Source organism: Mustelus asterias, chromosome 15 (assembly GCF_964213995.1).
Source record: "Mustelus asterias chromosome 15, sMusAst1.hap1.1, whole genome shotgun sequence".
In the NCBI taxonomy this organism is placed as follows: domain Eukaryota; kingdom Metazoa; phylum Chordata; class Chondrichthyes; order Carcharhiniformes; family Triakidae; genus Mustelus; species Mustelus asterias.
The window spans coordinates 97,840,243-97,853,469 of record NC_135815.1 but is presented as its reverse complement, the minus strand read 5'-3'; the positions used below and the strand labels follow the sequence as shown (position 1 = coordinate 97,853,469).

Genomic DNA, 13,227 nt, shown 5'->3' with positions numbered 1-13,227 from the left:
AAATTATACCCATTGTGCCTTTTATTCCCACATACTATTTTCCTGAATTATCTTAGCAAGTGTCCTCTAAACCCCCATTGCTTTTAAGTTGTCAAGGTTTTGCTAAATAATAAATTTTAAAAACAAAATATTCATATCTGCCAGTTTGCAAAAGCAGAATAGAAAGGAAGGTTAAAAAAGTTTACAAATGATCTGGATTTGTAAAGATACCATTAAAAACTAAGCCTTCCTTTTCTATTTTTCAATCTAAATTAATTCTATAGTTTTAATCAAACATGCTTGTTGGAAGCAAATCTTAAAATTGCAACCCAAGTGTTCGAGTAAATTGTATTGTAAAAGAAACTCTCACCCGTAACATTATTTTCTTTCAAACAAGAGATTGAGCTTAATTAAATGTTCTACAAGATATATTAAGGGCGAACAAGCTGCGATTCCTGCATAATAGCCTTCAAAATTGCAACCTGTTGAATTGATGGAATTGGGCATTTGCTTCCCACCTGTGCATGTAAACGCCAGCAACAACATGATGTTGAGTCATGGAGGTTTACAGCATGGAAACAGGCCCTTCGGCCCAACTTGTCCATACCGCCCAGTTTTTACCACTAAGCTACTCCCAATTGCCGGTATTTGGCCCATATCCCTCTATGCCCATCTTACTGTCTAAATGCTTTTTAAAAGACAAAATTGTACCCGCCTTTACTTCTGGCAGCTCATTCCAGACACTCACCACCCTCTGTGCGAAAGAATTGCCCCTCTGGACTCTTTTGTATCTCTCCCCTCTCACCTTATAAATCTATGTCCTCGAGTTTTAGACTCACCTACCTCTGGGAAAAGATGCTGACTATCTAGCTGATCTATGCCCCTCATTATTTTATAGACTTCTATAAGATCACCCCTAAGCCTCCTGGGGTCAAGGGATAGTTGTCAAGTAGCTGGAAACTCTGCTGCTACAGGTACCAGAGGAGTGGGTTCCAGAGGATGAAAGGGTGCGGAAGGGAGTATAAGGCTGGAGAATAGAAAGGGGCAAAATCATATAGGAGGTTAGATGACGAGGTTTATGAATTCAATTTGCTGAGAAATATGAAAACAATATAGATCAGTGAGAATAATGCGCAGTTTAGTCAGCGTCAGCTAAAATGAAGGAGATAGTCATCAACTTCAGGAAGCGTAGTGGAGAACATGTCTCTGCCTACATCAACAGGAATGAAGTGGAAATGGTCAGGTTTCTGAGTGTCCAGATCACCAACAACTTGTCCTGGCCCGTCCACGCCAACACTATAGTTAAGAAAGCCCACCAGCGCCTCAACTTTCTCAGGAGGCTAAGGAAATTCAGCATGTCCACGACGACTCTCAGTAACTTTTATAGATGTACCATAGAAAGCATCCTTTCTGGATGTATCACAGCTTGGTATGGCTCCTGCTCAGCCCAAGACCACAAGGAACTACAAAGGGTCATGAACGAAGCCCAGTCCATCACACAAAACAGCCTCCCATCCATTGACTCGGTCGACACTTCCCAATGTTTTTGAAAAGCAGCCAGCATAATTAAGGACCCCCACGCACCCCGGACACACTCTCTTCTACCTTCTTCTGTCGGGAAAAAAGATACAAAAGTCTGAGATTATGTACCAACTGACTCAAGAACAACTTTTTCTCTGCTGCCATCAGACCTTTGAAATGGACCTACCTTATATTAAGTTGATCTTTCTCTCACCCTAGTTCTGATTGTAACACTACACTGTGCACCCTCTCCATGAACGGTATGCTTTGTCTGTATAGCGCATGAAACAATACTTTTCACTGTATACCAATATATGTGACAATAATAAATCAAATCAAATTAGGGTCAGAGTTGTGGAGAAGCCAACATTCCTGTAAAAAAAAAGCAGCGACACAAATGGCACACTGAAAATGGATGCTGAGTGGTGCATGATAAGAAAGAAAAGTTGCTTCTGTAAAAATCACCTCTCTATCCCCCCAACAACAATAATACAGGTCAGATAAATTCATATGGGTATGTCTTCCTTGAAAACGCACATTTGTCTGTATCCTTGGAATCTACAACATTTTTTAAAAATTAATTCTTCTGACATGAGCTTGGTTGGCAATGTCTACAGTTGTTACCCTCTAAGAAGGTGGTGGTGAGATGACTTCTGCACTAACTGCAGTTCATCTCTTGTAGTACACTCTGTGGTTGGGGAAGGAATTCCAGGATTTTGACCCAGCAACAGTGAACGAATGACAATATTGTTCCAAGGTAGGATGGATGCGACTTGGAAGGAAACTTCCAGGTGAAGGTGCTCCCTTGTGTCTGCTGCCCTTGTCCTTCCAGATGGTAGAGGTCACAGGTTTGGAAGCTACATCAAATGAGACTTCAGCAAGTTGCTGCAGTGCATCTTGTAGATGGTACACACTGCTGCCACTGTGCACCGGTTTTGGAAGAATTGATACTTGAGGGTGGTGGATGAGGTACCATCAAGCAGGCTGCTTTGTCCTGGATGGTGTCAAGCTTCTTGAGTGTTGTTGGAATTCCACTCACTCAGGCAATTGGTGAGTATTCCATCGCACTCTCTGACTTGAGCCTTGTAGCCAGAGTTTTTATACCTTTGGCCCAGTTACGTTTCTGATCAAATGTGTACCTCAGGATGTTGATGGCTGGAATTCAGCGACGGTAATGTTGTTGAATGTCAAGGAGAGATGGTTAGACTCTTGTTGGAGATGGTTGTCGCCCAAATGTTACTTGCCACTTAATCGCCCCAAACCAGAATGTTGTCCAGGTCTTGCTGCTTGTGGGCACACAAACAGCTTCAGTATTTGAGGAGTCACAACTGTACAATATTCAGCACCATTCATCAGTGAACATCCCCATTCTGACCTTATGATGGAGGAAAGGTAATTGATGAAGCAGCTGAAGATAGTTTGACCAAGGGCACTACCCTGAGGAAGTCCTGCAGCAATGCCCTGGGGCTGAGTTGACTTCCAACCACAAACATCATCCTTTGAGAGAAGTATGATTCCGACTAGTGGAGAGTCTTTTCCCCATAATTCCCATTGACTTCCATTTTTCTAGGGATCCTTGAAGCCACACTCATTAAATGTTCCCTCGATGTCGAGGGCAGTCACTGGAATTCAGCTCTTATGTCCATGTTTAGGCCAAAGCTGTCCAAAGGTCTATTGCTGAGAGGATCTGGTGGAACCCAAACTGAACACTGGTGAACAGGTTATTGTTGTGCAAGTGTTGCATGCTAACACCTTCAACTATATCATCTATCATTTTGTTGATGATTGAGAACAAATGAAATTGGGGCGGGGGGTAATTGTGATTGGTCTGATTGGATTAGATCTGCTTTTTGTGGACTTATCCGCGTTTTAAAATTTTAAAAAGGTAACTAAAACTTTGCAAACAACAATGTGAATTCCAACTTACCTACGATAAAGTTTAATCAATTTACAAGTTGTATTGGGAGTTGCCTAATTGAGCAGTTTAGCTAGTTGAGCTGTAGCAACAAAGAATCACGAAATCATACAACGCTTGCAAGCACAGGAGGCCATTTGGCCCATCATGCCTGTGCCAACCAACTCCCTGCAAGAGTAATTCAGCTAGTTTCTTTCCTCTGACACCCTGCAATTTTTTCTCTACAGGTAATGATCCAATTCTCTTTTGAAAGCCTCAATTGAATCTGCCTCCAACATTTCAGACTGTAACCACTTGCAGCGTAAAATAATTTTTCCTTCTGTCGCTGTTGCTTCTTCTGCCAATCACTTTAAAATCGATGTCCTGTGGTTCACGGCTCTTCTGCCAATGGAAACAGTTTCTCCATATCTACTCTATCCAGACATAAAAGGGCGTAGATTTACAACAGACTGAGTAACTGTGCCAAAATGGAAATTCATTACCCGAGGTTGGGGACGAATGACAAAAATAACAGAATTGTTATGAACAGAAGGAGGCGGCCATTTGGCCCATCGTGTCTGCACCAGCTCTCTGAATTAGCAATTTAGTCAAAACAGACAAGCCTGAGACAGGATGCCCAGTGCAGTAACATATGCCATATAGCCAACACTTATCTCGCATGAACCTAAAGGGAATCAGCACCAGCAGAATTATGCCTATTAACACCTTTCATGGTGGTGGGGGGTGGAGGGGTGGGGGGTTAAATATCGTCAAAGAAAACTGGAAAAAATAAGCATTCGTGGTTCCACTATCAGGTTCCTTCACAATAGAAACACTATGATTAAGTGTCATCTTCCGCTTGGCTAGAAAAATCATTGCAGATAAATTTACCTTCTCTCTCCACTTACTTATTAAAGTTGAATTCTTTGCGCTGATCAAGGTCTAACATGTGCATCGAGGAATGGGACGCATTTCCTCTTTTCAGCATCAAGCAGTAACAAATTGGATATTTTACATGTAAGAAACAGTAATATTCTGCAATATCACACCAAGTTTTAAAGTGCAGTCTCAGAAAAGCACAAGTGCAAAATACAATTTCCCTACAGTAAACATTCATATTGCCTGAATTGGTGCAAATAGGCTGTGGCCTCATTTTAATAGGAATTAGATTAACATCGGCTGAATTCATTTTGTGTAGGAGTTGCACAGCCACCAAACACAATTGACTTTCATTCCATCAATATGGGTGGCGTGGTGGCACAGTGGTTAGCACTGCTGCCTCAGAGCGCCAGGCACCCAGGTTTCATTCTGGCCTTTTGTGACTGTCTGTGTGGAGTTTGCATGTTCTCCCCATGTCTGCATGGGTTCCTCCAGGTGCTCCAGAATCCTCCCACAGTGCAAAGATGTGCAAGGATTGGCCATGATCAATGTGCGGGGTTACGGGAATAGGGCAGGGAAATGGGCCTAGGTAGAGTTTCTTTAAGTTTTGTTTATTAGTATCACAACTCGGCTTACATTCACTCTGCAATGAAGTTACTGTGAAAATCCCTTAGAGTATAGGGAGAATACGTTTTCAGAGGGGCAGCGCAGACTCGATAGGCTGTATGGCCTCCTTCTGCACTGTAGGGATTCTATGAAATATGGATTAATCTCAGGTAAAAAAGAGAACAGAAACTTAGTGCAACATCAAAATGTAGGTCCTCCCTTATAGGTTGTTCTGTGTCCAGTTTCTGGTTCAACACTTAACTTCGGCAGTGGGATCTGGCTAAAGCAGGTGTTGGTAAGGCCAAGATCAGGCACAGAAACTTGAACTTAGTGGTACACTCAGTACCAGAGTCATTCAACTACGATCATGGCAAGGAACAGAATTTTGTAACACTTGGGTAATAAAACTATCAATAAATTGTACTAAACAAGTCACAAGACAAGACAAGCCATTAATTTTAAGATTGTAAACTTAAAACATCTGCAGCATGCTCGCACGAAAGATGCAATTTATAAATTAAAGACAATGCAATAGTATAGTACCCACAAGTAATTCCCTACAATTTTATAACAACTTTCACTAACTACTCATCATTAAGCAAAAGCAAATACTGCAGATGGGGGAAAGCTGAAATAAAAACAGAAAGTAACAGCATCCGCGACGAGAGAAGCAGAGTGAATGTTCAGTCTAATATGATTCCTTCGGACCTGATGAATTACAGAAATAGGTTTAATGCTGTTGAAAAAAAGGTAGGTCAGATAAAGCAAAAGAAAAGATCAGGGATGGGTTAGAGAGAGGGAGAGTTTAAATGACAAAGCCATCATGGAACCAACAGTGAAGAAAGGCAAAGATAATAAAGAAACAAAGCATTGGCCCAGAGTAAGTACTAATGGCAGAATAAAGGACAGTTATGTGTGAAAGCAAAAACATGAAATGTACAAAAATGTGACTTTTTGGCAAAAAAAGCAGCAAAATAGAGGGCAGAGTTCACTGTTGGCTTGTTTAACTTAATGTTGAGTCAAGAAGGCTGTTAAGTGTCTAATCGGAAGACGAGGTGCTGTTCCTTATGCTTTTTGATTTGATTTAATATTGTCACATGCATTGGGATACAATGAAAAGTATTGTTTCTTGTGCACTATACAGACAAAGCATACCGTTCATAGAGTACATGGGGAGAAGGAAGGAAAGAGTGCAGAATATAGTGTTACAGTCATAGCTAGGGTGTAGAAAAAGATCAATTTAATATAAGGTAGGTCCATTCAAAAGGTCAGATGGCAGCAGGGAAGAAGCTGTTCTTGAGTTGGTTGGTACGCGATCTCAGGCTTTTGTATTTTTTTCCTGATGGAAGAAGGTGGAAGAGAGTATGTCTGGGGTGCGTGGAGTCCTTGATTGTGCTGGCTGCTTTTTCAAAGCAGCACATTCCAGGGTTTCCTTGGAACACTACAGCAGACCAAGGACAGAACTGTGATCATGAGGCTAAAATAGTGAATGAAAATGGCAAGCAACCAAAGGTTTTGGTCATGCTTGCAGACTAAATGGAGGTGTTCCGCAAAGCAGCCACTGAGCCTCCATTTGGTCTCCCCAATGTAGAGGGGACAAGAAGTATAACTACTTTGCTACAACCATTAAACACCATACCTTTTGTTCCATTATTTTTTGGCCATTTAATCTCTCCCATGCTCTAACCTATCCCTGGCTTTCCTTATCATTGGACCTCACCCTTCCACTTTTTTCAACAGCATAAATCCCATCTAACTCTCTTCAGTTCCAAAGAAGATTCAAAACGTTAACTCTGTTTCTCTCTCCACAGATGCTGTCAGACATGAGTTTTTCCAGCACTTCCCTTTACTCATATCATTAAGCAAGATTGTTTACTGCTGCTAAAGAAAATCTATCAATAATCTGTATGTTTCACATCAGAATAGTTTACTTATGTTGCTCAGCTGCAAATGTAAACATCCTTGTTGAAAAATATGCAAGTGTTCCAAGTCAACAAAACAGATTGAGATCTCAACAACAACCCACTTCTCTTATTAGCTGAGTCAATGATAACCTTTTTTAATTCCATAATGTTGACAAATATATTTGGGACACAAATACCCATTAAAAAATCAGAGACCATAATTAATGCTGCAACCAGAGTCACAAACTTCAGAAAATTGAACAAAAGCAAGGCTGTAGCCTTCTCGTATGTTCTTGCCTCAGAATATACTTGCAGCCATTGTGCATTTTGGTTGCTAAATTACTCGCAGCCTCCTTTTTTCCGCACAAAATGCAAACTGGCCCAAACATAAAAGTTAGCAAACTGCTCTGAGAAAGAACCTGCAATAATACCTCAACTGCCATGCTATGTTCTGTACTCCCAGGGTAAATCTAAGTCATGTGAAATGTATGTCATACTATCTACAAAGAATTTAAAATACCCACCAAAACCTTTAAAATGCACACCAGCAATACCTCAAAAAAAAGGACAAGCAGACTGAGATCTGCCTCAGAATACTGTTGTAGCTAATAAAGAACTCAACAGCTCATTTCTGTCCCAAAGGAAGTCCAATTGAATTAGTAATCATGTATCATATAACCCATACCTGCATTGCACCTCACTTAAATACCACTATCATTATATCTCAACATTGTCTCTTCAGACTGACTGCAGCAGAGGTTCCTACAAAAATGTCTACACAGAGAAGGTGTAATTCAGTGGTCCCTAATAAAATGTCTGAACAGAGCAGATGCAAGTGCATCTTTCCCTATAATCAGAGCCTGCGACATCCTAATTCCATGTGGCAATGTTGACAAGACATACTTTCCTCCCAGGCACAGACATGCCTATGTATACATATAGTATATACCGTAATTCAGTTGAATTCACTGCCTGACACATGTTTTTTTTAAGTGTCAAGTATATTTGGAAAACAAAACGATAGAGAAAAGTATCCAGTATATTTGGAAAACACATACTTGATTCTTTTCTCTATTAATATTTGGAAATCACATTAATAGAAAAAAAGTCCAGTATATTTGGAAAACACATTAACAAAGACGTGTCAAGTATATTTGGAGAACAAATTGATAGAGAAGGTGTCCAGCATATTTGGAAAAGCCAATCTCTTCCCCAGCATCCGTGTGTGAGACAAAGAAATGTCTTCACTGGCAGACAGCTGTAGACCAGGGCAGGCTGGAAAGAAAGCGTGTGAGGTGTATAGTAGATAGGGCAAAGTGTGTGTGTGTGCGTGTGCCTTTTGACAGACTGGGCGTCAGGGCCTAGCCTGTTCCTGGGGCAACCCAGCAGCCTTGCCCCAGCCAGCTTTCCCTTTTTTCTCAGAGGAGACAGAAGTGAGGAGGGGATGAAGATGACAGGAGGTTTTCCTCCTCCCTCTGACAGATGGAGAGAGAGGCTGACATACACCGGCTTCAGAAACACACACCCACCTGTGGCTTTCTTCTCCTTCGGCATGTTTGCACTCTTCTCCTTTTATTCTCTCCTTTATTTCCTCCTCCTCCTCTCTCTCTCTCCGCTGGCCTTGATGTGGCGGTGTGTCAGGGGGAAGCCGGTGGCCCCCTGTATTCAGCTGGTGTTTTTAGTCCCAGTCGAGCCGCCCCTTCCCCGGCAACGGCGCCTCCCCCTCAACCGAGCTTGCTGCTTCTGCCCCGCCCATTAGAGGCGGGACCATTCGGCACCCTCCAATGCTTATTGGTCTGTCTACCCGTCCATCATCATCATCCCGTCTATCATTGGTTAATGTCCCCGTCCATCATCCCCATCCCGCAGCCCATTGGGCGCGGCCCGCCTTTGATCAAGGGCGGTTGCGCCGCCCCTCGCAAGTTTACGGCGCTGTCAAAGCTCCCTCGGCGCCATTTATCGGGGGAGCGAGACAGGATTTACAATCCGGGCCGGCGCGAGGGGAGCGGGCGGTCATTCCCGGCCGACGCGGATGGATTTTTATTGTTTTTCGTTGATCGCGGTGCCTGAGGGGGTCGGAACCTTTGGGAAGCGCTCGCAAAAAGCGGGGGAAGAGAGTCGGTGGTTGTGATTCCGGGGCAGGGGTCGCGGGGGGCGTGGGGGGGGGGCAGCCCGGCGCACTGATTGGCGGAACGCGGCGCGGCGGTCGCCTAGCGACGGGAGGAGAGGGTGGTTTGAAATGATGTTGGACCGTTGGGGCAGAGGCCGCGGCTCCGGCTCCCGCTCCGGCAGGACATGGCCCGCTGCACCATCATCCTCCTCCTCCTGTTCATCCCGGCCGCTTTGGGAAGTAGGTAGTGACTGAAAACACAACAGCTTCGGAAATGGCAATGGAGGCTGAGGATTTGGAGAGTCGGGGTCAGGATGACCATCTGTCCCCTGATGGGAGGCACTGCCCATCATTCTGACTGACTGTCCTGAAGGGGACATTTTGATTTGATCTATTATTGTCACATGTATTAACATACAGTGAAAAGTATTGTTTCTTGCATGCTGTCCAGACAAAGCATACCGTTCATAGAGAAGGAAACGAGAGAGTGCAGAATGTAGGGTTACAGTCATAGCTAGGGTGCAGAGAAAGATCAACTTAATGCAAGGTAGGTCCATTTAAAAGTCTGACAGCAGCAGGGAAGAAGCTGTTCTTGAGTCGTCGGTACGTGACCTCAGACCTTTGTATCTTTTTCCCGAAGAAAGAACGTGCAAGAGAGAATGTGCGTGGGGTCCTTAATTATGCTGGCTGCTTTGTCGAGGCAGCAGGAAGTGTAGACAGAGTCAATGGATGGGAGGCTGGTTTGCGTGATGGATTGGGTTACATTCACGATCTTTTGTAGTTTCTTGCGGTCTTGGGCAGAGCAGGAGCCGTATCAAGCTGTGATACAACCGGAAAGAATGCTTTCTATGGTGCACCTGTAAAAGTTGGTGAGAGTCGTAGCTGACGTGCCAAATTTCCTTAGTCTTCTGAGAAAGTAGAGGTGTTGGTGGCTTTTTAACTATAGTGTTGGCATAGGGGGACCAGGACAGGTTGTTGGTGATCTGGATACCAAAAACTTGAAGCCCTCAACCTTTTCTACTTCGTCCCCATTGATGTGGACAGGGGCATGTTCTACTTTACGCTTCCTGAAGTCAATGACAATCTCTTTCATTTTGTTGACATTGAGGGAGAAATTATTGTTGCCGTACCAGTTCACCAGATTCTCTATCTCATCCGTATACTCTGTCTCATCATTGTTTGAGATCCGACCCACTACCGTGGTGTCATCAGCACATTTGAAAATTGAATTGGAGAGGAATTTGGCCACACAGTCATAGGTGTATAAGGAGTATGTAGGGACTGAGAACAGAGCCCTGTGGGGCTCCGGTGTTGAGGATGAGGTGTTGTTGGCTATCCTTACTGATTGTGGTCTGTGAGTTAGAAAGTTCAGGATCCAGTCACAGAGGGAGGTGCTGAGGCCCAGGCCACGCAGTTTGGAGATGGGTTTCATGGGAATAATAAATGAAGGCTGAGCTGTAGTCAATAAATAGGAGTCTGATTTAAAACCATAGAAACCCTACAGTGCAGAAAGAGGCCATTTGGCCCATCGAGTCTGCACCAACCACAATCCCACCGAGGCCCTACCCCCATATCCCTACATATTTACCCGCTAATCCCTCTAACCTACGCATCTCAGGACACTAAGGGGCAATTTTAGCATGGCTAATCAACCTAACCCGCACATCTTTGGACTGTGGGAGGAAACTAGAGCACCTGGAGGAAACCCACGCAGACACGAGGAGAACGTGCAAACTCCACACAGACAGTGACCCAAGCCGGGAATCAAACCCAGGTCCCTGGAGCTGTGAAGCAACAGTGCTCGCCACTGTGCTACCATGCCGCCCGTGCCTAGATAACAAGGACATAGGGTCCTTGTTATCTTGGTGTTCCAGGTTGAGTGCAGGGCCAGGGAGATGGTGTCTGCTGTAGACCTGTTGCGGCGATAGGCAAACTATAGTGGATCCAGGTAGTCCAGGAGGCTGGAATTGATTCGTGCCATGACTAGCCTTTCAAAGCTCTTCATAATGATGGATGTCAGAGCCACCGGCTGATAGTCATTAAGGCACACTGCCTGGCTTTACTTTATTTATTACAGCATCCGCAGTGTTCGGCTTTTATTTATTTGTTTCTCTCTCCTTTCTCTTTCTTTCCATCTCTCTTTCTCTCTTTTCCTCTCTCTTTCTTTTCCTCTCTCTCTCTTCTCTCTCTCTCTCTTCTTCTCTCTCTCTCTTCTTTTCTTCTCTCTCTTCTTTTCTTCCTTCTCTCTTCTTTTCTTCTCTCTCTTTTCTTCTCTCTCTCTCTTCTTTTCTTCTCTCTCTCTTTTCTTCTCTCTCTCTTTTCTTTCTCTCTCTCTTTTCTTTCTCTCTCTCTTCTTTTCTTTCTCTCTCTCTTCGTTTCTTTCTCTCTCTCTTCTTTTCTTTCTCTCTCTTTTCTTTCTCTCTTCTTTTCTTTCTCTCTTCTTTTCTTTCTCTCTTCTTTTCTTTCTCTCTTCTTTTCTTTCTCTCTCTTCTTTTCTTTCTCTCTCTTCTTTTCTTTCTCTCTCTCTTCTTTTCTTTCTCTCTCTTTTCTTTCTCTCTCTCTTCTTTTCTTTCTCTCTCTCTTCTTTTCTTTCTCTCTCTCTTTTCTTTCTCTCTCTTTTCTTTCTCTCTCTCTTCTTTTCTTTCTCTCTCTCTTCTTTTCTTTCTCTCTTTTTTCTTTCTCTCTCTCTCCTTTTCTTTCTCCCTCTCTCTTCTTTTCTTCTCTCTCTCTTCTTTTCTTCTCTCTCTCTTTTCTTCTCTCTCTCTTCTTTTCTTCTCTCTCTCTTCTTTTCTTCTCTCTCTCTTCTTTTCTTCTCTCTCTCTTCTTTTCTTTTCTTCTCTCTTTTCTTCTCTCTTTCTTTTTCTTTCTCTCTCTCTTCTCTCTCTCTTTTCTTTTTCTCTATCTTTTCTTTTTCTCTTTTCTTCTCTCCCCCTCTCTCCCCTTTCTTTTCTCTCTCTGTGGTTAGCACTGCTGCCTCACAGTGCCAGGCACCCAGGTTCAATTCCGACCTCGGGTGACTGCCTGTGCAGAGTCTACACTCTTACCCTGTCCCTGTGGGTTTCCTCCCACAATCCAAAAGACATGCTGGTTAGGTGCATTGGCCATGCTAAATTCTCCCTCGGTGTATCCGAACAGGCGCCGGAGTGTGGCAACTGGGGGATTTTCACAATAACTTCATTGCTGTGTTAATGTAAGCCTACTTATGACACTAATAAATGAACTTTCAACTCTCTCTCTCTTGCCCTGTCATGCTCTCTTTTTTCACTCCATCTTCCTCTTTCCCCTCTGTCCTCTCTGTCCCTCCATTCTCTTTCCTTTTCTCTTCCCATCCCTAACTGCCCTTGCTCTCCCGGAACCAAATGCCTTGCTCCACACCTAATTCCAAACGGATTGGCTGGTTAGGCAATTTCAGAGGGCAGTTAAGATATCAGACTGTCGTAGAAACCCATCTGATTCACTGTCTTTCAGGGAAGTAAATCTGCCATACTTACCCGGTTTAGCCTACATGTGACTCCAGACCCACAGCAATTTGGTATGTTTTGCAATGGTGTAGCCACTCAGTTGGATTAGGGATGGGCAACAGATGCTGGTCTTGCTAGTGACCCTCCTATCCCAAAAATGAATTTTTAAAAATTGGTCCTTGGTTTATGCTTTACTAGCAAAAAGGGGCCTCTCAATCAAAGTCCTATCCATTCCTTCTCATGCTGAACCCTGTTACCCACTCTTCTCCTTTGGCAGTCTCTTGGGATTGAGGGTGATTTCCTTCCAATCTGGTTTAATGGGTTCTGAGATGGCTGTTGTGCTAATGGGCAATCTGCAGACTCTGAGAGAGAGAGAGAGGCATGTGGTGCTTGAAGGGTCAGACAGATGAATTATTTCAAGTTTTGTGCGCTCTCTCTATAAAGCCTCAATTTCACCTGTGTGTGTTTCTGGTGAAGTCTCTCAATGTGTTCAGTGTCTTACTGCATGAGCCCCCTCCATTTTAGTTTGTCACAAGCCAGGGACTCCCATGAGTCAGTGGGAATGTTTGAACTCTTCAGGGATGTTCTGAGTAGAGCATTTACTTTGAGATCACTACCTCACAGTGCAGGAATAGATGTTGACAGGGCAAATCCAGCCCCGTAGACTTGTTGTCAACTTGGAAGGTGACACCTACAAACAGTTGGCACTTTTAATGGATGTGGCACAATTGCAAAGCAATAGAACTGTGGTAAAGGGCAAACTGAGAAACATGCCCTGACCTAGCCACTGCAGCTGTCAAGTTACCTGGAAGTCTTGGATCCTCCTCTGCTCTGGGATCATGCAATAGCAACTGAGAGAATGGGAACAACAGC

At 43.7% G+C, this 13,227-nt stretch overlaps 1 protein-coding gene across 2 annotated transcripts in view; it reads right to left on the bottom strand.

Moving 5' to 3' along the window:
* Positions 1–8,537, bottom strand: part of macrod2 (mono-ADP ribosylhydrolase 2) — a 937,884-nt gene extending 929,347 nt beyond the window's left edge. For both annotated transcript variants that reach the window (XM_078230387.1, XM_078230388.1), the window contains exon 1: positions 8,313–8,537. In XM_078230387.1, coding sequence (XP_078086513.1) covers positions 8,313–8,337 — 25 coding nt within the window. In that variant the 5' untranslated portion in view covers positions 8,338–8,537. The remainder of the gene's footprint in view (positions 1–8,312) is intronic.
* Between the last annotated feature and the right edge of the window lie 4,690 nt (positions 8,538–13,227).